This window comes from Amphibalanus amphitrite, unplaced genomic scaffold (genome assembly GCF_019059575.1).
Source record: "Amphibalanus amphitrite isolate SeventyFive unplaced genomic scaffold, NRLGWU_Aamphi_draft 002244F_arrow, whole genome shotgun sequence".
Taxonomy (NCBI): domain Eukaryota; kingdom Metazoa; phylum Arthropoda; class Thecostraca; order Balanomorpha; family Balanidae; genus Amphibalanus; species Amphibalanus amphitrite.
In genome coordinates, this window is record NW_024883732.1 from 24,038 (window position 1) to 48,546 (window position 24,509).

At 54.4% G+C, this 24,509-nt stretch overlaps 2 protein-coding genes across 3 annotated transcripts; one reads left to right on the forward strand and one right to left on the reverse strand.

Moving 5' to 3' along the window:
* Positions 1-417: 417 nt before the first annotated feature.
* LOC122376691 (HIG1 domain family member 1C-like) lies at positions 418-11,126 on the forward strand. 2 transcript variants are annotated; one of them, XM_043356606.1, is made up of 3 exons: positions 418-562; positions 9,897-10,016; positions 10,563-11,126. In XM_043356606.1, the coding sequence occupies exons 2-3, from the start codon at positions 9,914-9,916 to the stop codon at positions 10,769-10,771; spliced, it is 312 nt and encodes a 103-aa protein (XP_043212541.1). In that variant the 5' UTR covers positions 418-562; positions 9,897-9,913; the 3' UTR covers positions 10,772-11,126. The 2 variants fall into 2 exon arrangements, with proteins under 2 accessions (XP_043212541.1, XP_043212542.1); XM_043356607.1 differs by lacking the exon at positions 418-562 and adding an exon at positions 4,535-4,603.
* A 389-nt stretch (positions 11,127-11,515) lies between these two features.
* Positions 11,516-23,873, reverse strand: LOC122376688 (calphotin-like). The gene is made up of 6 exons (XM_043356597.1): positions 23,672-23,873; positions 20,541-20,614; positions 15,948-18,222; positions 14,806-14,912; positions 12,991-13,103; positions 11,516-12,508 (listed from the first exon to the last, which is right to left on the reverse strand). The coding sequence occupies exons 1-6, from the start codon at positions 23,871-23,873 to the stop codon at positions 12,433-12,435; spliced, it is 2,847 nt and encodes a 948-aa protein (XP_043212532.1). The 3' UTR covers positions 11,516-12,432.
* Between the last annotated feature and the right edge of the window lie 636 nt (positions 23,874-24,509).

Sequence of the window (24,509 nt, forward strand, 5' to 3'; positions counted from 1 at the left end):
TAGGCGCCAGAACTGACTTGGTGGCGCTAGATTTGTAAAGCCCTTTGTTTACTTCCATATCCGGGAATTATAAAGACAGTGAAAGAAAATGCATATATTTGATAAAGATTTTCACCAAAGTATTACAAATATTAAAAAGAATTACTTTGATTTTAGTTCAAAAGGAAATTTTAAATTAAATGAAATTATTTCAAAGGCCAAACTAGGAAAAGTATCAAAAACATTGTAAAGTAAAGTAGCGATAGTACGACAAAATAAAGTATTTCCTCAATTTTGGCTGCATGCTTTCCGGATCGCGATTGCATAAGCCGGGAAGATACGCAAGAAGATACGAGGAACGACGGTGAAAACAGGGCGCCTGGGGCGATTTGATCAAGGTTCGTGAAATTTACACGTGACGTTTGGCATATAGAAGGCCCTTGGAGCAGGAGCAGTTCCAAATGTCACGTGACTAATATGCCCTTCGGCGCCCTGTTTTCACCGGCGTCCGATACGAGAGGAGGGGTTTCGCAATTGAACTGAAAATAAATCGTCAGTAACTGAATTGGAGGAAACTGTCAAGGTAACTTGGGACACGCCTAAGAGCTGGACTTTTTGATGACGTCTTCGGGTGACGTCATGTCGTGTGTGACGTTTCGTGAGCAGGTAAGGAAAAGTCACCACCGCTGGCGAACATTGGTGCGGTAAATGGCAAACACAAATGCTGCGCAGAAAAGACAAATGTGTAACTTCAGACAACGTCCGAGGAGAATCATAAAAAAAATTATATGTTTTCTCTGTATTATTAACATATTCATCATATATACCATATAAGGGCCACATGTTGTTTACAGGGAGACATGTCAGACAGCCCAGTAGGATGAGGCTTCGTCAAGCGTCATTTTTAGCAAAGCTTTTCTTGCTTAAAAGTTAAAATGACAACACTCACTGGGAAAATGGTGATATGATATTATTTTAATGGCCATTGAAAATTCTGTATGTCAGATTTGATATTCCGAACAGCTGTTTGGCAAGATATTTTCAGTACCTAAGTAATCCACTTTGCTAGAGTACTTTTGTGCGCTTTTACGTGAATGCATCCATTTCCCCCTGATATAAACTTTTATAGTGATATCAAGCACCTTTTTTCTTTGTGTTCAAACTTTGAATTTCAGCGCCAAATGCTGGCTCTGTTCAACTTTGGACCCCCATTTACAACAGCCAGAATCAAGATTCTTTGTCTTCTTTTAAGAACTGCCGGAATAACTTTCCTATCTTACTTCCCGTAACCTGAAACTTGTGTTTTCTCCACCAGGGTGCAAAATTGGTATAATGGTGGTCAAATTTGATTACCATGACATCATCACCGTAGTCATAGCTAGCAAAGCTGTAGTCGAAAACAGTATTGCTAAAAATGACCACTCTTGACCAACCAAACCTCACCCCACTGAGTTCAAACACCATTGTCAAAAGTCCTTACGCTTGACTCCCAGCTGTTGTGTCTTTGCTATGCGATGTTAAACATATAAAACATCTTACTATTCATGTATGCGCCATGACTCATGTAGTCTTTTCACAGCCAAGACGCTCCTAAGGTGCTGGGAATGTGGGGAGTGCAGCAGCATCAGTGCAGCACCGATGGTCGGATGCGACGGCTGCGATAAATGGTACCACTTCCGTTGTGCGGGACTGACTAAGGAGCCAGGTAAGCGCAAATGTTTTCTGTCTCAGTATTTTTGTTGCAGCTATGGTGATCAAAGAAATATTTTCCGCACTGTTCAGCCAAACATGTATTTCAAACAATCAGAATCTGCTTCCCAACCAAGGGCGTCACCACAGGGGGGGACGGAGGGGATCTCGTCCCATCCACTTTTTAAAATTTTAATATTACGCCTATGGCGTTGCATGGAAAGAATCGACTTGAAATGGTCCTCGTCCCCTCCAAAATGGTCAATGTCCCCTCCAGTCGTCGCACCGTGGCGTCGCCCCTGTTCCCAACTACACAAATTTAGTCAAACAATGTTCCAATATGGAATTTTCAGGTTCAGTTGAATGAAATAGGAACAATGATAATTGTAGATTACGTATACCTGGAAGAGAGGAAAACAGAATACATTGTATTGCTTGTCCTTCACCGATACTGTTATTTTTCCATTTCTAGAAACACCGACATGGCGATGCAGGTGGCGCTGCCTGGTGAGGCCGCGGTCTCCGGAATCGCCTGCAGACGAAGTCACCTGGCGTCCATCTGCACATCACTTGCAGCAGTGAGGCCTGCTGACAGCGTCTGGCAGTGTCGGCAACGTGCCAGACAGCTATCTGGAGTCCTGCTCACCGCAGGTCGCCGACAGGAGGGGCGACGCATCGTCTCCGAGGTCGCCTCAGCAGCAGTGAGACCCCACTGGCCGTCTTCTTAGGCTTCAACTAGATTGCGAACAACCTATGCTGAGACAACGCCCATGACGTGTGATCCGGTACCGCTACCGCACTGCGTGCCTGTGCCCGCCGTGAGCCGCTAGTGCATGGGTTCGACCATGAGAATATGTGTTTATGTTGCTTTTACTATTGTTTATACGTTGAAGTGACGAGTTGTTTATTTTTCGCAAGCCTCCGCTGTCCGGTTGCCTGCAGCTCCATGCAACGCCAGCTGTACTGTTGTTTTAATGTTGTCTCTCCGCTCAGCTGTGCTGTTGCCTCTCCGCTCATAACAACCTATGCTGAGACAACGCCCATGACGTGTGATCCGGTACCGCTACCGCACTGCGCGCCTGTGCCCGCCGTGAGCCGCTAGTGCATGGGTTCGACCATGAGAATATGTGTTTATGTTGCTTTTACTATTGTTTATACGTTGAAGTGACGAATTGTTTATTTTTCGCAAGCTTCCGCTGTCCGGTTGCCTGCAGCTCCATGCAACGCCAGTTGTACTGTTGTTTTAATGTTGTCTCCGCTCAGCTGTACTGTTGCCTCTCCGCTCATATACGACACCCTCTATATGAATGGCACCACTGATTGTCACACCCACTGTCCGTATTGTCCGTAGTGGTGTCTGAGCAGTAATCGCCACGCACTTTCAGAATGTGGATCGCTCATGATTGTTCAATACAATACAATACAATACACCCATGTTCATACAGCGTGCAGAATCCAGATTCTATTGAGGAGAGTTGAACCAAGTCACCATAGGCTCGGGAAGAGAGCAACGTGGAGGCCCACTGCCCCTTCCCCGGCCCCCACTGGGGGCGCCAGCCACTAACTTTTGACTGGATGTCAAGAGCGTCGCCACGAGGGGAACGAGTCGCCGGCCAGCCAAGGTAGCCAACGGCGTGTGAAGGTAACCTGACCTCGAGGAAACTGAGATGGCACCAACGGAGGTTTTGTTAAGTAGGCGACCAAAATTCGAGCGGCAGCAGCCTGGGCACCTTCACAGATAGCAGTGCCGCGTATCAGGGCGCCTTCGACGTTGAGCTGGGCGCCGATCATCAGGACGCCGGGGGAATATGACCCAATATCCCTCGTAAATATGTGCCTCGGAAGGGAGACCCAACCATAAAACTGAAAGCTCGCCGTATTTTATCCACTATTTTTCGAGCAGGTCCATAGATTTCCGTCCTCAAAAGTGCGGGGATATTCCCCAGTGTTTGAGTTGGATGGGACTATAGTAGCGTTTACACCGACAGGAGATTCCCATTGCCGGCTGTGGGAAACTACTGTCGGTGTAAACGCCATTCATATTTCCTGCGTCACCCCTGTGGGGACGCCCTTACTCCATGGTGCCGAGCTTATCAATTTGGATATCAATGGAATCAAAATCTCTTATCGATCGATGAAGAACTAAATTACCCCGACCCGGAGAGCGTCTTTGGAATCAAAGCAGTAGCACATGACGCAAGACTTCAGGCAAATAAATCCTTCTTGTCTGAAATAAAACATTTGTGTATTGATAAGCACGTTTTATAAGCAATGGTAGCAAGATTCTCCATGTATTTAGTTAAAGTGATAATTTAGTAGCAGATACTTACCGTCGCATTTCGTTTTTTTATCTAATAATTTATATTGTCAGAACTAGCAACATGTCTCTTCACTCAACAATAATTACAAAAGTGAAAAGGAAATGATAAATTGCTTATATTTTGGTGAAACTAAAAATTAATTCAGCACACATTTTTTTTACAGCGTTGAAGTCCAGCTCCAAAGGACAGCTGACGATCGTAGCCGAGCAGGCTGTTTGGTACTTCTTCACTATTTCTTAGAAGTACCCGTTAGTACCGATCATGTCTCACATAATAAGCTATTGGAACAAAAATATGCATGTTCTTCTAATTATTCTCCTTCCACACTTTAAATAAATACTTTTGAAATGCATTTACTAATTAATTTCACAAAAACGGCTTGAAATTTTACAACGTCAAAATACTTATTCCAATTTCCATCATGAAACCACCACTATATTACTTGCTTACAGAGCCGTGCGCACAGTGCGCGCAGTTTTATCGTGACGTCAGAGGGTGCTTCCTCAGTGGCGCCCCCTGGCGGGGAACGCGTGCAAAAAGTCCAGCTCTTAGGCATGTCCGTAACTTGTCAATCCTTTTCTTTGCTCCTATTTTTTCTGCATATTGTGATTTAAGTGAGTGGTCGTGTCGTGCAGGATCAGGATTGCAGTGTTGAATTGTGCAACACTGAAATGCATGCATGTTTCGGAAGTCTATTCAACGGAAAGCCCATTTTCAGGTGTTTAAACTGACCATGACCCGACTTGTGACCTCAAAATTCAACTTTCAAGTACTCTTTAGAGGCATCTTGTCGCCTTCTTTCGTTTGCTGTCTTGCACACCTTGCTTCGCTTACTAGTTCTCTAGTTATCAGCTATGCCATGCTCCCCCTCCAGCAAGTAGCGGATGGCAAAATAGGTACCCCAGCGGTTAGATACACCGGCAGTTGCCATGTTAATTTATTTGATTTGGCTGTCTAACCTCAACCTAAGCTAAATTTATTGACAGTAATTCATTTTCTTTATTTCAACTAAAAGGTTGGGCCTTTAATCCCCCCCCCCCCCCCCAGCAGCTCACAGGTTAAGGCCTGACTCACTCAGCAGTCAACTTACTACAAATTTGGTCGTGGCTGCTCCCACCAACCTCAACCTCGGCCCCATACTGCAAAGTATGGCCCGTAGGTGACAAGGCGCACCAGCCGAAGTTAAAAATTGGCACCAATGCTTCAGAAAGGGCCAGAAAATTTGCATCAAAGCCGAATGGGAGTGCAAAAAAAAAAAATGTACTGAACAAAAAAATGACCAGTTTACATCTGCACTGACCTCAATTAATGATATCAATATGAATCGCAACCCTGCCCTCTCAGTAGTATGGAAACGAAACGAGATATATCCACCACACAACTCAGACAAAAAGCATGTCATGCCAATACAAGAACTATATCCAGTATGTGCCCCTGATGATTCTTCCAAGGTGATGATTGTTTGATGTACTATGGTTGCCCCAATGGTGTCGACAACTCGACACCACCATTTAGCTAGATGGCTTGACATTTGACAACATATACCTAGTTGTAAAAATAAAGATGATTATAAATGGCTAAATGTGGAATCATCTCATGCATGCACTTTCGGCGTCTTTCAGCTGTATCTTTCGACAAGTCATTCGCAGCGGATTTGACTACTTAGCCGCGGCAAAGTGGTGGTTCCCAAGGCGGAGACCTGCCATCAGCCATGTGCAGCTCGTTTATGAATGCTGCAGAATGCAACAACCTCAGATTCTCAGATTATTTCAATGCAACTTATGAGCTGCGTCTAACATACATGATAAGTCGTTTGTCTAACATACATGATAAGTCGTTCGCATTTGATTTCTTGAAGCGATGGAGCGGTGATTTAGCCAAGATACCTATAAGAAACAGGTAGATCCGATGTTTGAAAGTAAAGCCCCAGTCACAAATTTGACGCACCTGTGACATTTCCTGACACCCACGTGACTATTGTATTAACTTTTGTGTTTTGCGATGTTTTGACCTTATTTAAAGTACTGAAAGCTCAAAATGTATTATTAATGTTGTTTAAAGCAGCATATTAATAATTATGTTTGTAAATTATCGATAAGCTGCTTATAGCAGGTCACGTGATTGCTACCAGATTATGGGCTCAGAAAGCATCTTTTCAACTTCGATTTTGAACAATTTTTACCTCCTTTGAGGCCAAATGATGGACGGTTTGAGGCACACGATGAAATGCTGAATCTATTGAAGCCAAAATTTGTTCGTTTTTTGCATTTTTAGACTAGTATATCCTGGCTCAAACTTTGACCAGTTTGTGTGTAAACCCTATGGTGAAGGGAAAACTTCACGCCCAGCAGGCGTCCTTACAGTGCTGCCAAATCGTGTTTGGTGGGGGTCGGATTTAGCCCTTACCATCGGCCGTGCACATCTCGAATCCTTTCCATTGACCGTGCTCATCTCTCTCACTCTACCGCCTCGCAGAGCTGAGCGGTGCGTTTCGTGTTGTAACAGTGCGAACTTGGGGGCGTGATTATGGGACGACCAGCGCTGGCATAGTCCGCTCTGCGCACACTCAATTAAACATTTAAACGCGAGAGCATTAGCGTCGCCACGGGGGGGGGGGCAAGCGGGGCAGCTTGCCCCCCCCCCCCCCCCAACCTCGGACCGGGCACCCCCTGAGATCGATACAGATCCGATGAGATTTTGGAGTCGGGAAAAAATGGGGGTACCTTTCTGAGAATGCCTGTGAGGTCAGACTCTGTTGGAGCGTGCAGTTTAAACCAAAGTCAGAGTCGCAGTCGCCAAAATCTTCAAGACTCCGACTCCAGACTCGGAAATGTCAATGCTATGATTCATTCCATGTTCCTAGTTGGTTCTTTATTACATTTTGTAGCTGATTTTCATAAGTTTTGGAGTGCTGACACATAATTTTCGTTCAAAGCGTGACACGAAATCTTCGGGGCCTTTTTCAACTCTCGTCAAATGTCTGCGACAGGCACAAGTACTGTTCAAGTGCCGCAGGGCTCAATAGCCTGCTTTTCACACAGGCTCCTAAGGAGCTCCACTGAGCTCTAAGGAAGCTTTCGGAGGGCCCAAACCGGCCTCTGAGAGTCCCACTGGTGTCCATGTTCTCTAGAGGGCCCATACAGGGATCTTTGAGGACCTTATACATACGTAGACCTCTGAAGGGCCACACGAATCTTTGAGGATGCCTTCGAAAATTTCTGAACACCTCAACTGGCCTCTGATAGTTCAGCCGAACTTTTGAGGCGACAGAGTCTACTAACCCCAACCCGGCATCTGAGGGGTCACAACTCACGTGTCCCTCTGAGGGCCGCAACACATGTTTCTTATGTCCCTACCTACGTAGGGTCCTTAAGGATTCGACACAGACCCCGACGGTTCACACTGTTATTCGAGGGCTCCAGGCTCACCCTGGGCCCAGCCTCTTAGCGCCCGCCGCCCACACTGGTTTCTGAAAGCTCGTGTGCCCTAAAGGGCTTTCCGGGCCCACCTTAGGCTCGGAAATCCCTAAAGCACCACATACACATAAATATTTGGGGTGACCCACGCCGATCTCCGGGATCCTAAGCAGGCTTCTGAGAGTCCACACTGACCCTGAGTGGCCTGAAATGGCCTGGAAGTCGCAAGCCTATCTCTAAGGGATCCCTTGCCGCTATGCCGTGCGTAACTTTTGGTTCCGTTAAATATATTTGGTCGCGTTTGCAGCGATTGCTTCACTCGAAAAACCAGAAACTTTTTGTTCATCCTCGAGCGAACAAAACACTTCCTCTCACTGCAGCAAGGATGAATGATGTACTTCCGATTCACACTTCCGACATTCTCTCTCAAACTCCGTCGAATGCCCAATTCTTAGCTACAATCGGCGGCTGGGATAAGCCCTATGCATTTCACGTAAAACCTCGGCATGCATGCGTGAATGAAGGTTTTAGCGAGTTGATCCGATTCAAATGGAGCGTTTTTCACCTTTTTCTGGGTAATAATCATGAGCGACGAGAGTCTGCACAGGGGCCCTCTGCAGTGCGTCGGCAATCGCAGCCCCTGTAATTCTAATGGTCGTTTTTGTCCAAAAAAATTTCAAAATTTTGATTTTTTTTTTGTAAAAAAATGCATGCTATAGCTAGAAGGAAAACTTTGTCACCATCGGATTCCTCGCACCATTGCGCGTCGAATGATACTCGTATGTAAAACGAGTGAGTATAACGGCTGAGGAAAGGCAAGATTTAACACAAAACTTGATTTTGCCCCCCCCCCCTCAACCGAAAATGTCTGGCGACGCCTATGCGCGAGAGCACACTGAATTGCACGTCGAAGCTCCAACAATGTTTTTCTTCGATTCTCCTCATCTATCTGTTCTGGTCCACCGCATCAAATCCACACCAGCCGAACAAGCCCGCACCGACGAGATCTCGTCAAAATTGCCATACTTTGCAGACTGGCCTCGGCCATCCCTCTCAGTCATGAGTGCTGTATGTGAAGGCTGGAGCCAGGGTGTGCCTGCAGCCTGAGTGACTTCAACTTAAACCTCGACTTTCTGTCTCATCGCCAGGCATCCAATGCCCCACACCAACTGAGCTACCAGCTGGTGGTAGGGGAGAGTGGGGCAAAGCGGCCACCCTAACGCTTCTCACGATGCCAACGCTTGATTTTTAAACTTGGAAAGATTCTTTCTATACCAATGTGATCCCTATTAAGTTGCCTTTTATTTCAACTGCGTTTTATTTCCAAAGGCGTTCACATATGAAAGATATTGACAAAACTTTAAACCTATGCATATTGGCCACTTTGCCCCATACCCAGGGGCAAAGCGGCCACCGGCGTCTTCTCAAGTCCCGATATGAGAAACAAAATAGTTGTCTTGTGTACGACTACGGTATTTGATGGTGACAAGGTTAAGCGAGGATGGCTGTTTACTTTATCATCTTCCACCCGTAGGTAAACAAAGAAAGGATTTTCATGAAAATAAACATTGAATTGCATTATTTGGTAACTCATGCAACTGAAAACTGGCCAAGATAATTGCATGACGACACATTTGAATAAAAATTATGTTTTTTATCCAGATGGAAGCAACTTATGGCCAATTGGGGGGTGGCCACTTTGCCCCGGCCACTTTGCCCCGCGCATACCGTCCGAGACAAAAATATTCCAGCTTAGCTATTAGTGGGGTAAAAAACATTAAAATTGGTAGAATACATGTACGATAACCATGCAATGCATGGACAAGAACGCTTATAAAAATTCCAAACGGTTATGGAATAACATAACATTTAAAAATTGTAAACGTAGTTGGTAACCTGGCAAGAAATGCTTTTCCGTGTTTCACAGAACAATGGTGATGGGCCTGAAACCCCGGTCTGGCTCATTCGAACGACCGTGAAGAGAAGTATAATTGGAAACCATAAATTGGAACTGACGCCAGTCATGAAGGGCTAAAACGATGGGTGGCCGCTTTGCCCCGGGTGGCCGCTTTGCCCCACTCTCCCCTACTGGCCATTGCAAACAACCATATTTTTTATAAAAGTCACTTGCTCTGCTGGTGCTAGCCATCCAGCCGGCAGCCCCTGCTTTGGATATGGTTTGGCCACTTACCAACGAGACCACCTGCTCCAGGTGGCCTTGACCTGTCAAACTGACTGGTTACCGGCTGCTGTTGCACTCTTGAATGGGCACGCGCGGCAGGACTTGAGACTTACGAGAATCAAACACTCGTCGACAATTGACAATAGTCAAACTCAAAAGATCTCATCAACCTATGACTCACAAGTCAATGCGTGGGCCGTGGACAGTGGGCACCATTTTGTCACATTCCTATTGCTGATTTTAAGCTGCTCCATGTCTGCCTGTCGCCTATTGTTGGCCGAATAATCACCAGATGTCTTCCATTTTCAGTCTTCACCTCCGTTACCATGAGTTCAGAAAGGGCCATTCCCAGCGAGTCGTTTGACTCGGAAGCCAGTTCAGAATCGAAGCTGGCTAGGAAGATCAAAGAATCGCCATTCATGGTTGCAGGTGAGCGTGATCCTTCCTTTGGGGTAATTGTACGCTGTTGATCTCCCCAACTCGTGCCTGATTAGCCCTTGAGAGTGAGTGTGCCTAGTCATAGAGATACAGGGCATCAAACGTTATTTGATGTATGGATCGATCGGCGAACGGTATTTCAGAAGGTATGGATGTCTTCCAAATTGCTATTATAGTATTAGTTGACTCTCATAGTTTCGCGATCACGACAGTTCTTTTTTGTAGACCATGCATAGTAGCTTTCTGCTTAGCTAAATCAACAAAATTCACAAGTCGTTATATTGTTTTGCGATCGTTTTTCATGGATTTGATCATACTTTTTATTGGCATATGATTTACATTCTTTATTGCATATATCGAGGATCTGTGAACATTGACAAACTCTGCCAACATTTCGTAGTCAATGGTTCTTACCTTAGAAAGCAAGGCCAACTGCACATAAATACCTACATCCACTTTTGGCCGGCAGATGGTCCTAACATGTTACGGAAATTTTCGCGAACCTCATCTGAGTACAATCTGGTCTCCGTTCCCCAGGGCTGGTGGGCCTCACTGGTATTGTGGGCTACAACCTGTACAACCTTCGGCGGAGACCCAAGGACATGAAGATGTCCGTCTACCTCATCCACATGCGTGTGGCAGCGCAGGGGTTCGTCGTGTCCTGTCTCACGGCCGGCGTGTGCTACCAGATGTACAAGGATCACCTGAAGCCCAAACTTGCCGAGTGGCAGCAGACGGGGAACTGACGACACGCTTTCCTAGGCCGGTGACTATTTAATGTTAGGGCGACTGTGTGTGTTGGTGGCGAGGCACCCCACCCCGCAAGGCATTTTGAATGTCTTTCTCGAACATGCTGTACCAAGTACGCCATTACAATAGGTATATTGCAGCTGGCAACGCCGCTGTGACCGAGTTCATAGGTTGTCTTAGACTCAGCAAACATTTGGAAATACTTTTGTCAGAGTTTTATTGTGGGATGGCGTACGAGATGGGCGAGATCCAGACAAAGTGCGCCAGTTAAGAGTGAGGCAAATGATGGTCATGTGTTAACGTCAGATGATGCATGTTGTGCTTGGCAAATAAATGTCTTACTCGAGCCTATCACAAGTACTTATACTAAGGATCAACCTGTAAAAGGTGAATCGCAGTTAGCCACTGACTACATGAAGGGACGACATTCGCTGCCGCATTTCACTAGCATGCGAGGCGCGAGCCCAATCAAAACAAGCCTGCCTCATGCCATGCAACTTAAGCTGAATGATGGGCAAGTGGGAGGGCGGCCGCCTAGGGCAGTTTTCTGCAGGGGCTACTCCTCGTCAATGTTATCAATCGTCTCCAACACTAAAAACATGACTACCTTACGACTCGTGTCGCGCTTGGACATCGGTCGATTTGTTTTGTTTTGTTGGGTTAGGCTCCTGCGGTCTGACGAAACCAGACATCTCACGTCTGTCGAGTGCTCACACTCACTCATCGACAAACTCTGCGGATTTGAATGGGCGATAGGTATATTACTGCTACTAGCGAGTATCGGCTCCGTAACACTTGAATCGTCACCCTCCCACTACACAACGCCACGCGCACACGCATGCACGCATTCCAACAATGACTACACATACATAATACTATTTGTTGGACGTTCAACACAGAATTAGTGCGAAGCGACGCCAGCCGGCTCGGGGCCGGCTCTCTGATCGATTTAGCATGTTATTCCGAACACTGGTGAAGGTCCGCCGGCGAGACTGGCGGACCGAGCGGGTACTGGGAGGGAGGGGGAGGGGAGCAGCCCGGCCAACACGCCCCACAACCATACAGCGCCCCCTGGGCGGGGCCACGCGCGCCGCGCCTCTCACACTTATAGACCTTTAACAACATGATAAGGCCACTTTGAGTGGAACTGACAGGAGAGCTGGCTCCCGACATTAAACACCTCCAGGCGACAACAAGACTGGGGCCGGCCGGCCGGCCGGCGACGCGCCGGCTAACACAGGCTACACCGTTGTACTCGGGCTGACTGGCCGGCGGCTGTCTCGGGCGCCGCTGCACGCCAGCACCAACATATCACCATCAAACGGCTACCAAATAAAACAGCTGAAAGCACTAAAAGGAAGAGGTCACGTGTCGCCCTCCACCGGGCGCCTCACATAACGTTCGATAGCGCGCAGAAGAGCGGTCGCGAGCGCCGAGCACCTATTCAGGCCGAATACGATACAGTGTTCGAGCGCCACTAAGACGCTGTGTCAAATAATAAACTCTTAAAGAGTATGGAAAACAACATCGGCCATCAGGCGCTCTGATCATAATCAGATCCCATGTTTCGACTAGAGAGTCCCGTGGCCGGTCGACTCGGGTTTGTACGGCTTGGGTCACTGCATTAGCTGCCATCTGTTGACGGGATCGCCAACTACTAGTTGCGCTGTCGGTTGACGGCCGTCAGCGCCTCCTGGAGCGCCTCCTCGAAGCTGCCGTTCAGCGCGTGTGACCTGCCGACAAAGCAGCGCCCGGTCCAGATCAATACAGCGGCCGGCAGCGGCCGGACGGCCACCAGCGGCAATTTAGCCCGCTCTCTCACAGCTCGGCTACCGGCTCGGCGACGCCAGCTCTCTGAGCAAATACGCCGAACTCAGCGACATAATCAAAGCCGGCAATCACAGACAAAATGGATGGTCGGCCGAGCAACAGATGCTTAGCAAAGCTATTTCCAGCTTCATCTAACAGAAATGTGTTTGATTAATGCTGATGAAGTGCACCATAATGAACTCTGGGAAGTTGGTCGACAAAAGAGCTCCAACTGACGGCACATAACGATTAGAGAACTCCCGGGAATTACATTAACTTATTAATCCCAGCATTATAACGGTCTATATTCGTCTCTGGAAGCGTACCACCGGCTGTCAGCCATCGACACATTATCAAGCTCCGATGTAACAACAGAGACGGCTCAGGTAGAGAGGGATTCGCTCACTTTTTGTGTTTGGCCGTGTTGTGGGTGTGAAATTTGCGCAGCGACGCCACCGTTTGCAGACTCATGGTGTGGTCGCCGAACCAGCGAACCCACACGTGGCCGGCGGGACACGGCTGTGGGCGCAGAGGGGACACACCGGTCATAATGAGGGGCACATGTAATAATGGGACGGGGCTGTGGTCACAAAAGGGACACACCAGTCACACTGAGGGCCGGGCATATGTAATAATGGGACGCGGCTGTGGGCGCACAAGTGACACGGTCAAGCATGGAACACGGGACACGAGCCGGTACAGGACCGGCGGGACACTGCAGTGGGCACGGTCGGGAACATGGTCACATAAAGGCGGACACGGACACAGAGGGGGACACGGGATAACAAGGGCACACGGGACACTGCTGCGGGCATGTAGGGACACGGTAACATGAGGGACATAGAAACACATACGGAGCACGGACAGATCGACGGGCACGGGTCACATAAAGGGACGTGGGCACACTGAGGGACCAACGTAATACGGATACGTCCCGGAATGTGTGAATAAAGAACGATCATCATGGGCACGGAGCGAGACACAAACATCAGAACGAACGAGCATAACGGGACTCAGTGACAGAAGAGGACATGCAGACACACAAAGGGAAACACCGTCACCCATGGTTATAAACAGGATGCGAACACGTCAGCGACCACGCCACACTCAGCCTCCCACTCCCCCACAACAGTCGCGAGGTCGCCCAAACTCACGATGGCACAATTTTCCGCACCGTCATCCCAAACCCCACCCCGTGTCTCCTACACCGTCCGCTCCCCACCGCCCACATCCCACCCACTGGCGTGATACAGCGCTCCACATCGACACGCGAGGGACGCCGAGCTCAACCACCGCCTCTGATTGCGTGGAAAACCAGCGCACCAGGGAACCGCTGTCATAACACAGCAGAGAATTATGAGCACGCGAGAAAAATGGCCCTTAAACGTGCCGCGCTATGAGCCGCTCACGATTGTCGACCCGAGCACGCACAGCATCTCCGATGGTATCATCATTGAATTACTGCCTTGGAGCCTGTTTCTTCCTGAGCGCATCACGCTGCGTTGGGTCGCTCGGTACCGCTTCCCGAATAACAACACCATCTGATAAGGGTGGCCGTATGTCGAACTCAGCCGAGCTGTCTCCGCATTCCGGCCGACCCGTGCAGGGCCCGGTTACCGCGCTGGGTGAATGTCTGACGTCCTCGGTGGGACCACCGGCCCGTCACAGACGTCAGAGACCGCTCAACGGCGGAGCGGGGGAGAGGGAGAGAGAGAGAGAGAGAGAGAGAGAGAGAGAGAGAGAGAGAGAGAGAGAGAGAGAGAGAGAGAGAGAGAGAGAGAGAGAGAGAGAGAGAGAAGAGAGACAGAGACAGAGACAGAGACAGAGACAGAGACAGAGACCGCTCAACGGCGGGGGAGAGAGAGAGAGAGAGAGAGAGAGGGGGAGGGAGAGAGAGAGAGAGAGAGAGAGAGAGAGAGAGGGGGGGAGGGAGGGAGGGAGAGGAGACGGCGGGGGTGACAGCGCGATGCAAAACGCCGGAAACATCCGCGGACAGGCTGAATACGAAATAGGGCCACCGCAGCCACAACCGCCCGGGTCGGCGGCGCGCTGCGGCTTTCAGAGGAACTGCATTCGTTCGGTGTATCAATGTGGTTTTATTCAACTCGGTAATAGAAACGCTCGCTACCGCAGCGGCCGTAGCGGCGTCAATGTAGTGGCGCAGCGTCACAGCGGGGCGTGGAAGCGTTCGAGTTCGAACGACGTAGTGTGGAAGTCTTACCTGCACATCAGTGCGCTGGATGACCTGGCCGGGCCACGAGTCTAGCCCCTGGTTGGAGCCCCACACCAGGTCTCCGACAGCGAACCCCGGCGTCTGTGCCGGCTCGTCTGCGGAGGGTACGGGGAACAAACGTCACACATGGCCGGGGCGTACGGTACGGAGAACAGGGCGAGCGGTACGGCTGCCCGTGCCGTGAGGTCTGATCATCAGGGGTCAAACGAGTGCACTCGGGTACACGGGAATGTCGCCTGCGGTCACGAACTGAATGTTAAATGTGATCAATGTCCTACACATGTCGTGTTCCGTGATCAGCAGTGACAGTAAAAATGACATGACCATTGCTATGCGATTACATGACATATTAAATGGCCGTTAAGGTCTGATAGAATGGCTCCGTATGCGGAAAACATCCGGGTACACTCCCTAGAACTGGCCATATGTAACTTTCATGGTCGCGCTTATCGTTCATCAGCATGCCGAGTGCAGCACTCAATATAAACACTCTGACAGAACACAATAACAGAATACGAGATGCATCGATCAGCGGCCGGCCGGCCGACCGCGGGATTCCCGAGCGGGTTTCGCGTCCATTTGCGTCATTGGCTGAGCTATTTGTACGGGGGCGGCAGCGGTATCGGTGGCGAGCGCCCCACTCCGACTAACAGAAGCCAGACAGCGAAACGCGCCGCTCTTCGCCGGTTATTTACGTCCGCTCTGTCAGGCTTAATGCACTGTCGAACAAAGTAGCAGCCGCTCGTTCCGGCCGCTCACCGATGCTATCTGACGAGCGCAATTTATGCAGGAAAAACAAAGGGAGAGAAGACGATGAGAAGCAAATTTCGGGGACAAGATTATGCGGGAAAAACAGCAGCTCAAGACAAAAGGGAAGATGGGCTAACATAAGCATATTTGCATGATCATAGCGGCTCGACAAAACCACAATGAGTTGGAAACAACCGTCATTCTGTTGGGCTAAGCCATCAATGATACCTCACAAGGCACTCAAGCGTAACGTAGCCGGCTCTCAACGCACGTCAGGAGCCACAATGGAACCATTAAGCAAACGCCTAGATCAACAACTCGCCGTCACTCCCACCGGCCGCACACAAACACCCTCCCCACACGGCCCTTCCCGTACGCACCTGGATGAGGCCGCTTCCTCTTCAGCGCCGCGCGGCCCGTCTCCTCAGGCTCTGTGTCAGAGTCGGCCGGTTCCACGGTGGAGCTGACCAGGCCGGCTTCCTGCGGCGGTGAGACGCGACCCGGCCAGCCACCGGCGCCGTCCGGCGTGCTCGAGTCGGCCGGAGTCTGGACCACGGCCGGCGGCGCAGCCACCAGCGGAGCGGCCGCCGCCGCCGGGGCCGCCGGGGCCGCCGCGTCACCGAGAACCGATACCACCTGCAGGAGTTGGCCACCGGCCACCTGCGGCGCTGCGCTCACCGGGAATACAGAGCCGGCAGAGAGCAGCGGCGCGCCCATCGACATGTTCTGGATGAACACCTGACCGCCGGCGCCGGGCAGCAGAAGGGGCTGCAGGAAGTTCACACCCGGCTGACCCGAGCTCAGCACCAGCGGCTTCCCGGCCGCGCCCACCACAAACGTCGGGAGGCCGTTCATGACGCCGGGCGCGGCGGCGGCCGGCGGCGCGGCGCCGCGCAGCATGCTGGCCACCGTGGCGGAGCGCTCCTGTGGCTTCCGCCGCCGTCGGCGGCCGGAGGTGGGCGGCGGCGGCGGCGGCGCCACGGGCCGCGGCTCCTCCACCGTCTGCAGCAGGCCGCCGCCAGGCAGCAGCACCGGACTCTGCATCGGGAACGCGTTCACGTACTGCAGCATCGGCTGGATGGGCTGCGTGAGGATCACCTGGCCGGACGGCAGAATGATCTGTCCGGCCGGCAGCGACTGCACCAGCGGCAGCTCCGGCTGGCCCAGCACCTGGTACTGCTGCGGCGGCGGCGCAGGAGCCAGCGTCGGCGGCGTGGCGCGCCGCGGCTGGCACGCCGGCGACGGCCGCGTCGCGGACGGTGCGCGCGGGGTCGCCATGACGGTAGTCGGTGTGGCGGTGACCGAGGTCCGCACCGGCGGCGGGGCGGCCGCGCGCGACGCTGCCACCCGGCCGGGCGCACTGCGGGCCGCGCTCGGGTGCTGCACACTAGTGACGGCTCCCTGTACCAGCGGCAGGGCCACCGACATAGAAACCGAGACCGGTGTCATCGAGAACGACGAGACCGGGATGCAGACCGAGACGGGCAGCTGCAGCGGCAGCGGGATGGAGGACGGGGCCGAGCCGGACAGCACAGCCGTGGAGGCCGCCGGCGCCAGGGTCGGCGCGGAGATCGGCGCTGACGGCACCGAGATCGGCGCTGACGGCGCTGTCTCCATCGCCACTGTGGTCGCCTGCGCCTCCACGGGAGCCGCCAGCGTCACCGCCGCCGGGAGGGACACTGGCGTACTGGTCGCGGCCGGCGGCGGGGTTGGCACTGGAGCTGGCGCGGGAGAGGGCTCTTCTACAGCCGCCTCGCTGACCGGAACCTCAGGAGCCATCAGAGGCGGCGGTGACGCGACCAGTGACGGCGCCGGTTCTGGCGAGGCCGCTGGCGGGGACGCCGCAGGTGTCTCAGTAGGCGGCGGCGACGGCGGCGGAGGTGATGGTGATGTCTGCCGCGCAGGAGGCGGCGCGGGAGGCTCAGCCGCCGCAGCCGGCTCCGCTGTCCTCACGCTCAGGGGTACGGTGGATGTTTCCGTCACTGCGTGCGTCGCGGCAGACGTGGTGATGGTCGTCACCGCCGCCGACGCTGACATCGCTGACGACACTGCTGTCGATATCGACATCTGCGGGTGAGCCGTCGATGTCGGCTGCTGGGGCGGCGGCGGCACCGGACTGAGTCCCTCCTGCATCGTATCGTTCAGCAGCTGCGTCTGCTGCGCCAGGTAGCCGCTGGGATCGTCCAGGAAGCTCGGCATGGCTAGTCCTCCGGCCTGGTGCACGGAGGCCGGCGGCGCGGCCGACGAGCACACGGGCGGGGAGAGGCGCTCCAGCTGACGGACGTCCACGTTCGGACAGGGCGACGAGCGGCCGGGCAGGCTGAGCCGCCGCCGGCCGCGCGCCGCCTGTCGCCGCCGCCGCGCCTCCTCCCACGAGGCGCGACAGGGCGCCGCGCCGCGCTGCCACGGCACGGGCGCCGAGGCCAGCAGCGGCGCCTGCGCCCGCTCCATGAAGAAGTTGGCCTGCTGTTGCTGATGCTGTAGCATCTGCTGATGGTGTTGGTGTTGGTGGTGCTGCGCCTGCATCGGGTGATGCTGCTGAGCTGGATGGTGCTGGTGCTGATGAAGATGCTCCTGGTGTTGGTGCTGTTGATGTTGCAGCATGTGTTGGTGTTGTTGCAACTGCTGCTGCTGCATGTTCATCTGCTCCATCGCCTGCAAACAGATCACCACTGTCAGGCCGACATGACATCACCGACAGCGCGGACACAAACAGGGTATCATGTCGGCGGGCCGGGGCGCGCCGCCCGTCACCCGGCTGCCAGCTCGCCGCTTTCAAAACATCATTGATCCCCACAACAAACACGTGATCTGTCGCTGGCCGCTGCGGCGCGCATCCGGCCGGTGCCGGGTCGGCTGCAGCCGCGCCGGCCCGGCCGCCGACGGAGGCTCTGTCATTCCGCGCGCCGGCGGCCGCCGCCACCCGACAGCCGTGATGAACGGGGCCACTTGGTGCGACAGAAAAACAAACATACAGTCGAGCCGCACCCGCAAACATCCGCGGAGCAGACAATTGCTGCGCACGGTGCGAGCGGCAGGCGATTGGGGCGGGCTGGCATGCCAGGCAGCCGCGACGCGCCGCCGAGCGAAACGCGGTGCGTCGGGCGGGTTCTCTTGGGCTGAAATCGTACCTCAGCCCGGCGGAGACCGACGCGTCGACCGAGCCGTCTATCACCGATCGACACAGAGCGCCGGACGGCGCTCCGACAACCGGCTTCCGGCCACGTCACAATCCAATCTCCGAGCGCTTTCCAATTGCAATCGAGACTGGTTTGACACTTTCCAATTGGATGTCAGAGTCGCGCCGAGGGCAGTGACGGGCGTGGGGACGCCCATACCCAGACCCGGACCCGGGCCGCGGCGCGGCGGCCCGCCTGCCACGGACACCTGACCTGCTGTCAGACATTCCCAGTCTATTTCCGCGCTCGACCGGCGGCCGGCAAGTGACGGGCCGTGGGCGTTGGGCGGCGGCGACAGCGGAGGAGGGCGCGCTGAGTCAGCGTCCCAACTGGCCCACCTGTCACCGCGACCGTCCTCAAACCGCCCATCTGTCGACCCCGTGCTCCCATGGCGTGCGACAGACACGATCAATGCGCCTCGCGTCCGGCGGACTGTGTCTCAAGCTGCTTCGTGCGACACAGCTCCGTTCTGGGCCATGCTCCGTAGGGTGCAGAGCTGCTTCGCTGGGCCCTTAGCTCGCTCTGCCTTAGCTCCCTCGAAGTCGGAGCTCGGAGTTCGGGCGGTGCGAGAAGCTCAGCCGTTCTATGTCTCTCGAGGGAACCGTTTTTATCTAGCTCCGACAGGTGTAGCTCACCATCTGACTGAGCTCACTCGGAGCTCACTCCGAGCCCAGCTGGCTCCTCGCTCGGCCAAGCGTTGTGAGCACCACACCGTGCGCCGCGTCTCGTGCGCCGCGTGCACGCCGCACCGCGGCAAAAACGACGCAGCCGGCGGCGTGGCGCGGCGTCCAAGTGCGCCGGTCAGCCGGCGGGCGAGAGCGAGCGAGTGAGCGGCCGCTTTGTCCGTCTGGCGGCCACTCTTTGTGGCGACCGGTGATCGATCGAAGCGCCGAGTGGCTGGCCACTCACTCTCTCTGGCGAGGGCTGACCGGTGGCCACTCACTCTCTGGAGGAGGGCTGACCGGTCGCGACTGAGTGGTCAGAAAAGGACCACTGTCCACAGCACTGCGTCTGATGGGAGCTGTGGCCAATTGCGGCAGAAAAGCTCATCACGGCGGATGGGCGAACATGGTCGAGTAACTCCAGGATAAAGCCGCATGATTGCGTGTCGGACAGATAATGAGATATCTAACCAGCTTGTTCAGCCAATTTCAGTACAAATCTGACCACCCTGTGCACACTTATCACCAGGAACAGATTGACAGGAGGATATCACCTGACCACAAAAACCGACCGCAGCTGTGCGGCAGTGCACGGCTGACACCTGGGACAGGGTGCAGGTGACTGGGAGTGGGATCGTTAGCCAATGGGGCTCTGCGCGAGGTGTTGGGTCACATTTCGGGGAAGCCCGCCTGCACCAGCGGGTGCAGCGTAGGCGCTGTTCGCCTCATTACTGGTGTCAGAGCCGTCGGAAGGGGCGGAACCAGGTAACTGAACCGACACCCGCGCGGCTCAGGCCACAGCCCGCCCCGCCTCCTGTCAATCTGGCCATCCCCATCAGTTGAGCAATGAGCAGCATCCCTCGCCGCTCGGCTCCCGCCCTCACACCCAGTAAACCAGTAGTCTCTAACTCTATCATCTCGGTACCCATCTACTTATTTCAGGTCACGGAGATATTTTATAAAGCCTTCCAGCAACGCATCCCGAAAGCAGCATTATGCATAACACATAGCATGCATAACGTATCACTTAGGCAACCCAGCGACAGCTTCTCCATAAAGGCCGTTCCACTGCAATGTTAGTCCCTCTGTCACAATACAACCCTCCTCCGATAAGTCCTGCAGTTCCAGTTACCTGCATCATTTGTTCCTTGAAGAAGGGGTTGTTGTGAGGATTGCATCGCTGCTCCTGGAAGGTCGGTGGTACGTCTGCCAACAAAAAGGTACACACGAGGTCAGAGTCATTCAGCTGAACGGTTCGACGACGAACGTGATAACTCGCAGTTCGGCGCGGCCACCAACACAACGCACATTCTACATACAATAGTGCTGACATGACTAGCATACTAACACCGGCTTATTCAACAGCCTGTTCACTAACTCAGTGCAAGCCACCGAGTGCAAACCGCCTATCAAGATCGTGTATCACCGACCGCCTCGAATACAGCAACATCATATATACCCACATCCACTTAGTTCTTGCACGCACGAATCAGACACGGCATGCATCTTCTGGTGGTGGTTTTAGCTGAGTCAGGCGGGGCCGTGGCACTGATGCGTCACGAAATCAGGCGACCCGCCGACGGAGTCTCACACGAGTAGGTACTTGGGTGGGGTGGCTAGAACACCATCCCGGTAAACAAGCCGCTAGGCGCTATGTCACACTACATATACGATACGACAGAGCATGGCCGGCCCACTGGATATACTCCAGGGAGCCTCAGTGGCTATCCATAACTACATATAACTGCAATGGAAGGCGGCGGTAAAACCGCCAGCCCGAGCTGCTAGAACTGTCACCGGCGGCACGGCTGCTGGAAGTTGGCCGGCTGTGAGAGCAGCTTGTAGCACGTCATGTCGGGGTGACAAGGATCAGAGGGGGACATTCAGAGCGGGTGACTCACAGCAGGTGTCTCCCCACCTGAGGGTGATCTGATCTGAGTCAGCATTGCCGGCGATCATTACTGGTGAGAGTCTGAGTGATTCAGGTCGCCCGAGCGGTATGCGCTCCAGAAGGGGACAAGTGGCAAATCGTCGGTCAGGGGACAGATTCTCACACAGACGGGTGAGTCAGGGTGTTGGGACAGAGTTCCAGCACTGTCCAGTGAATCAGGGCGTCGGGGTAGAGCTCGACGTGAATCAGTGTCGACAGGAGGTGAGGGTAGGTACGGTAATAGCGAGGGGCGGTGACAGACGCCCAACACATCGCACGACGGTGACGGTGAGCACGTAGCATGAAGGTCGCTCAGTGCTCGCGACCTCGCGCGCGCCGCTCGCGACATAACATCCGTCAAAACATCGACCGACGGGCTGTAACAGCTCGCCGAAACAGCGCTCCCGCCCGCCCCCAGGTGCAGCGTGCACGGGCCGAGCTGCTGAAATCGGCGGCCGTGACAAAACAAACATATCTCACCGGCCGAGAGCGGCCGCTGCGGGCTCCCCGCACTCAGCCGAGCGCTCCGCCGCGGTTTGTTCCGAGCCCAGCGGGAGCCGACCGCACGCCAACACCTTTGCGGAGCTGCGTAGCACACGCACCGGGGCCGGGTGAAGGGTGCGATGCGCCCGACTGTCCACGCGGCACCTGCACCGCCGCGCCGCGCCGCGCCGCCGTCTCGTCGCAGCCATAAGTCAGCACGGCAAGGCGCGACGTGTGATTCATTTGCAGGCAGGCCACTCCGTCGAGCAGACAAAGAGAGCTGCACGGCGCGCCGGGAGCCGACGGTGACGGCGGCCGGCGCAGTCGACGACCGCTTCCGACGAACAAAGCTCACTCGTCCGACCAGTTAAGAGGCCCTTTTACAGATAGGTCGAGCGGCGAGCGGCGCCGATTTGCAGCGGGAAGGGACGGGTTTAACTGGGGGCGAGCCGAGCGGCATAGCGATGACAGCGCGGCGGCGGGGGCCGCGACCGGGCCGAGCCCTGTGCCGCCGAGCTATTATAAAAACATAGTCCACCGGGACGGGGGAGGCAGGGGCGTGGGCCCAACCCGACAGCGTCAATTGGTTTTTGGAGGGAACTGGCCGCCACAAAAACTGCATCAAAGACATGTAAGCCGTGTGGAAAAAGCGACAGAAGCGTGCGCGCCTCGAAAAGCTGTCAGGCATTACAGAGACCGCCCCGGCGACCACAGAGAAGCTGCAGAACAGGGGTGCCACAAACTTCTGCGGCACCGCGTCGACAAAAACACTGACAACGGACGCACTCCCTTTGTCACGGCTACTTGCTCCAGAAATCGGCCGATAAAAACAGCAGCCCGGCGCCGAGCAACACGCTGTTATTTCGGCCGTACTGTCGGCGCGATGAACCCATCATGCAGAACTCGGGGCCCACAGGCCGTCACGGCGAATGACACTGCGAAATTGCCTGGCGTCAGCTGGGCCGGCCTGTCAGATAGGGTCGTTCCGGAGCGATATTCCGACGCTCTGAGCTGGCAGCCGCAGTCGGTCCCGACTCCATCACCGTGGTAACAATGACGATTGTGCAGGGCGCTCCTCACGACTCGGCACAAGGATTCGGGAGGGGCAGCGGGAGGCAGTCCAACCGCGGAGACACAGAACAGGAGACATGTTTCGGTTGAGGCAGCCTGCACGGCGTCAGCAGGAACCAACAGCTGTCCGACAGGGATTCTGCACATGTTACGAACGATTTTCTAATTTACTCAGACGCAAATAGACATCAGTCATCAGCAAAGGTCCGCGGGACCTCACACCCAGCCGGGCAGAGCCGCTCAGACTGAGGCCGGGAGGCGGGGCGGCTGCGAGGGCCGCTGTGAGGGCGGCGGTCGGGTCGCGCGGCCCTCCCGCAGCCAGCGCGGTCAGTCGCGGCTCATTACCCTCTGTCTCCGTTCAGCTCATTAGCCGCCCCGCCCCGACCGACCACTAATTGTACGGTCCCTGACCGCCCAGAGCCGTACGGCACCCCGCCGCGCAAAAACGGAAACAGCCCATCAGCGGCGCCGGATAGGAAATGAATCGAAAAATCGGATTCATTGTGGTGCAATAAATCGTGTTATTGCTGGCGAATCGCCTTCTCCGGGGTCGCTATTCAGTTTACTGAGCAATATTGATCGAAGACAGAGTTCAGCAGTAAAATCCTATTATCCTGCTGAGAAACCGGAAAGCCCCCAAGATAAATGTTCAACTCTATCTGACAGTTCACCAAATGGTCCGGGCTGCAGCGCCGCGAGCCCAGGCTGACCGGACGGCCGAGCTTCCGGGGACGTCCGCCAGGTGTCAGGCGCGTCGTCGGCCCATTGATCGTCCGTACACGAGTGGCGACGTGTCGCTGCCGGCGGCCGCGCCAGATTCATCCCGGCCGCGCCGCTAATCGAGACGATCCTGGGGCGCATCGATCGCCGCGCCCGCGTCTCGAGACGCCGCACTCCGAGCAGAGTCGGTGTGCGGCCGGTGAGGCCGGGCCGCACCGTGCCGCCGACCCGCTCCGCTCCGCCGCGCGCCGCGGCCGCCATCTGCATACGAGTGACGGCCTGCAGAGGGCCTCTGAAGGGCCGGAGACACGGGCCGGCGCGCACCGGCCGCCGCCGCGCCGGCCACTGTCGCTGACACGCTCCAGGCCATTAGCCGACAGATGAGACGTCACAATCTGCATAGAGAAAGTGGCATCATCCAAGTGGCGCGGCGGGAGAGGCTGAGTGTGCGGCGGCGCGCCGAGCAAATCATCCACCCAGCCTGAATGCGGAGAAAGGAAACACAAACACCCATCTGTCGCGGGAGAGGTGTGCCCATTCACAGACTACGGGTATCAAACGGGACTCCTCGGGAAATCACACAACAGACGCGTGCCCGGGCATAAGTCGGTGGCCGCAGCATCTGTGTGATGCCGGCGCTCAGCGGAAAGAATGACTCGACAGACTTCAGATGGCCTGGGCGGTGATACGAACGGCATAAGGACGCGGTCTAAACACGGCCTGATGGTTGACTGATGACGGAAAACATATGGCCGATCATTGACAGACCAAATGTCCGACCACAAAAGGGCAGACCAATCGCCATATGAGAAGACAGGGAGTGGTTGACGTATGAAAGATGAATCCGCGCCGTTCTGGCAGCGTAAAAGCGGTATCATCGTCTCCACTCCATCGCCG

Bases quoted from the DNA above. Each gene is read 5' to 3' on its own strand.
- LOC122376691 (XM_043356606.1), top strand. From the start codon at position 9,914: ATGAGTTCAGAAAGGGCCATTCCCAGCGAGTCGTTTGACTCGGAAGCC. The intron at 10,017-10,562 runs GTGAGCGTGATC...TCCGTTCCCCAG, and splicing joins ATCGCCATTCATGGTTGCAG to GGCTGGTGGGCCTCACTGGT.
- LOC122376688 (XM_043356597.1), bottom strand. From the start codon at position 23,873: ATGGCGGCCGCGGCGCGCGGCGGAGCGGAGCGGGTCGGCGGCACGGTG. The intron at 14,913-15,947 runs GTGCGTACGGGA...TACCCTCCGCAG, and splicing joins GAGGAAGCGGCCTCATCCAG to ACGAGCCGGCACAGACGCCG. The intron at 12,509-12,990 runs GTGAGCGAATCC...CTTTGTCGGCAG, and splicing joins AACACGGCCAAACACAAAAA to GTCACACGCGCTGAACGGCA.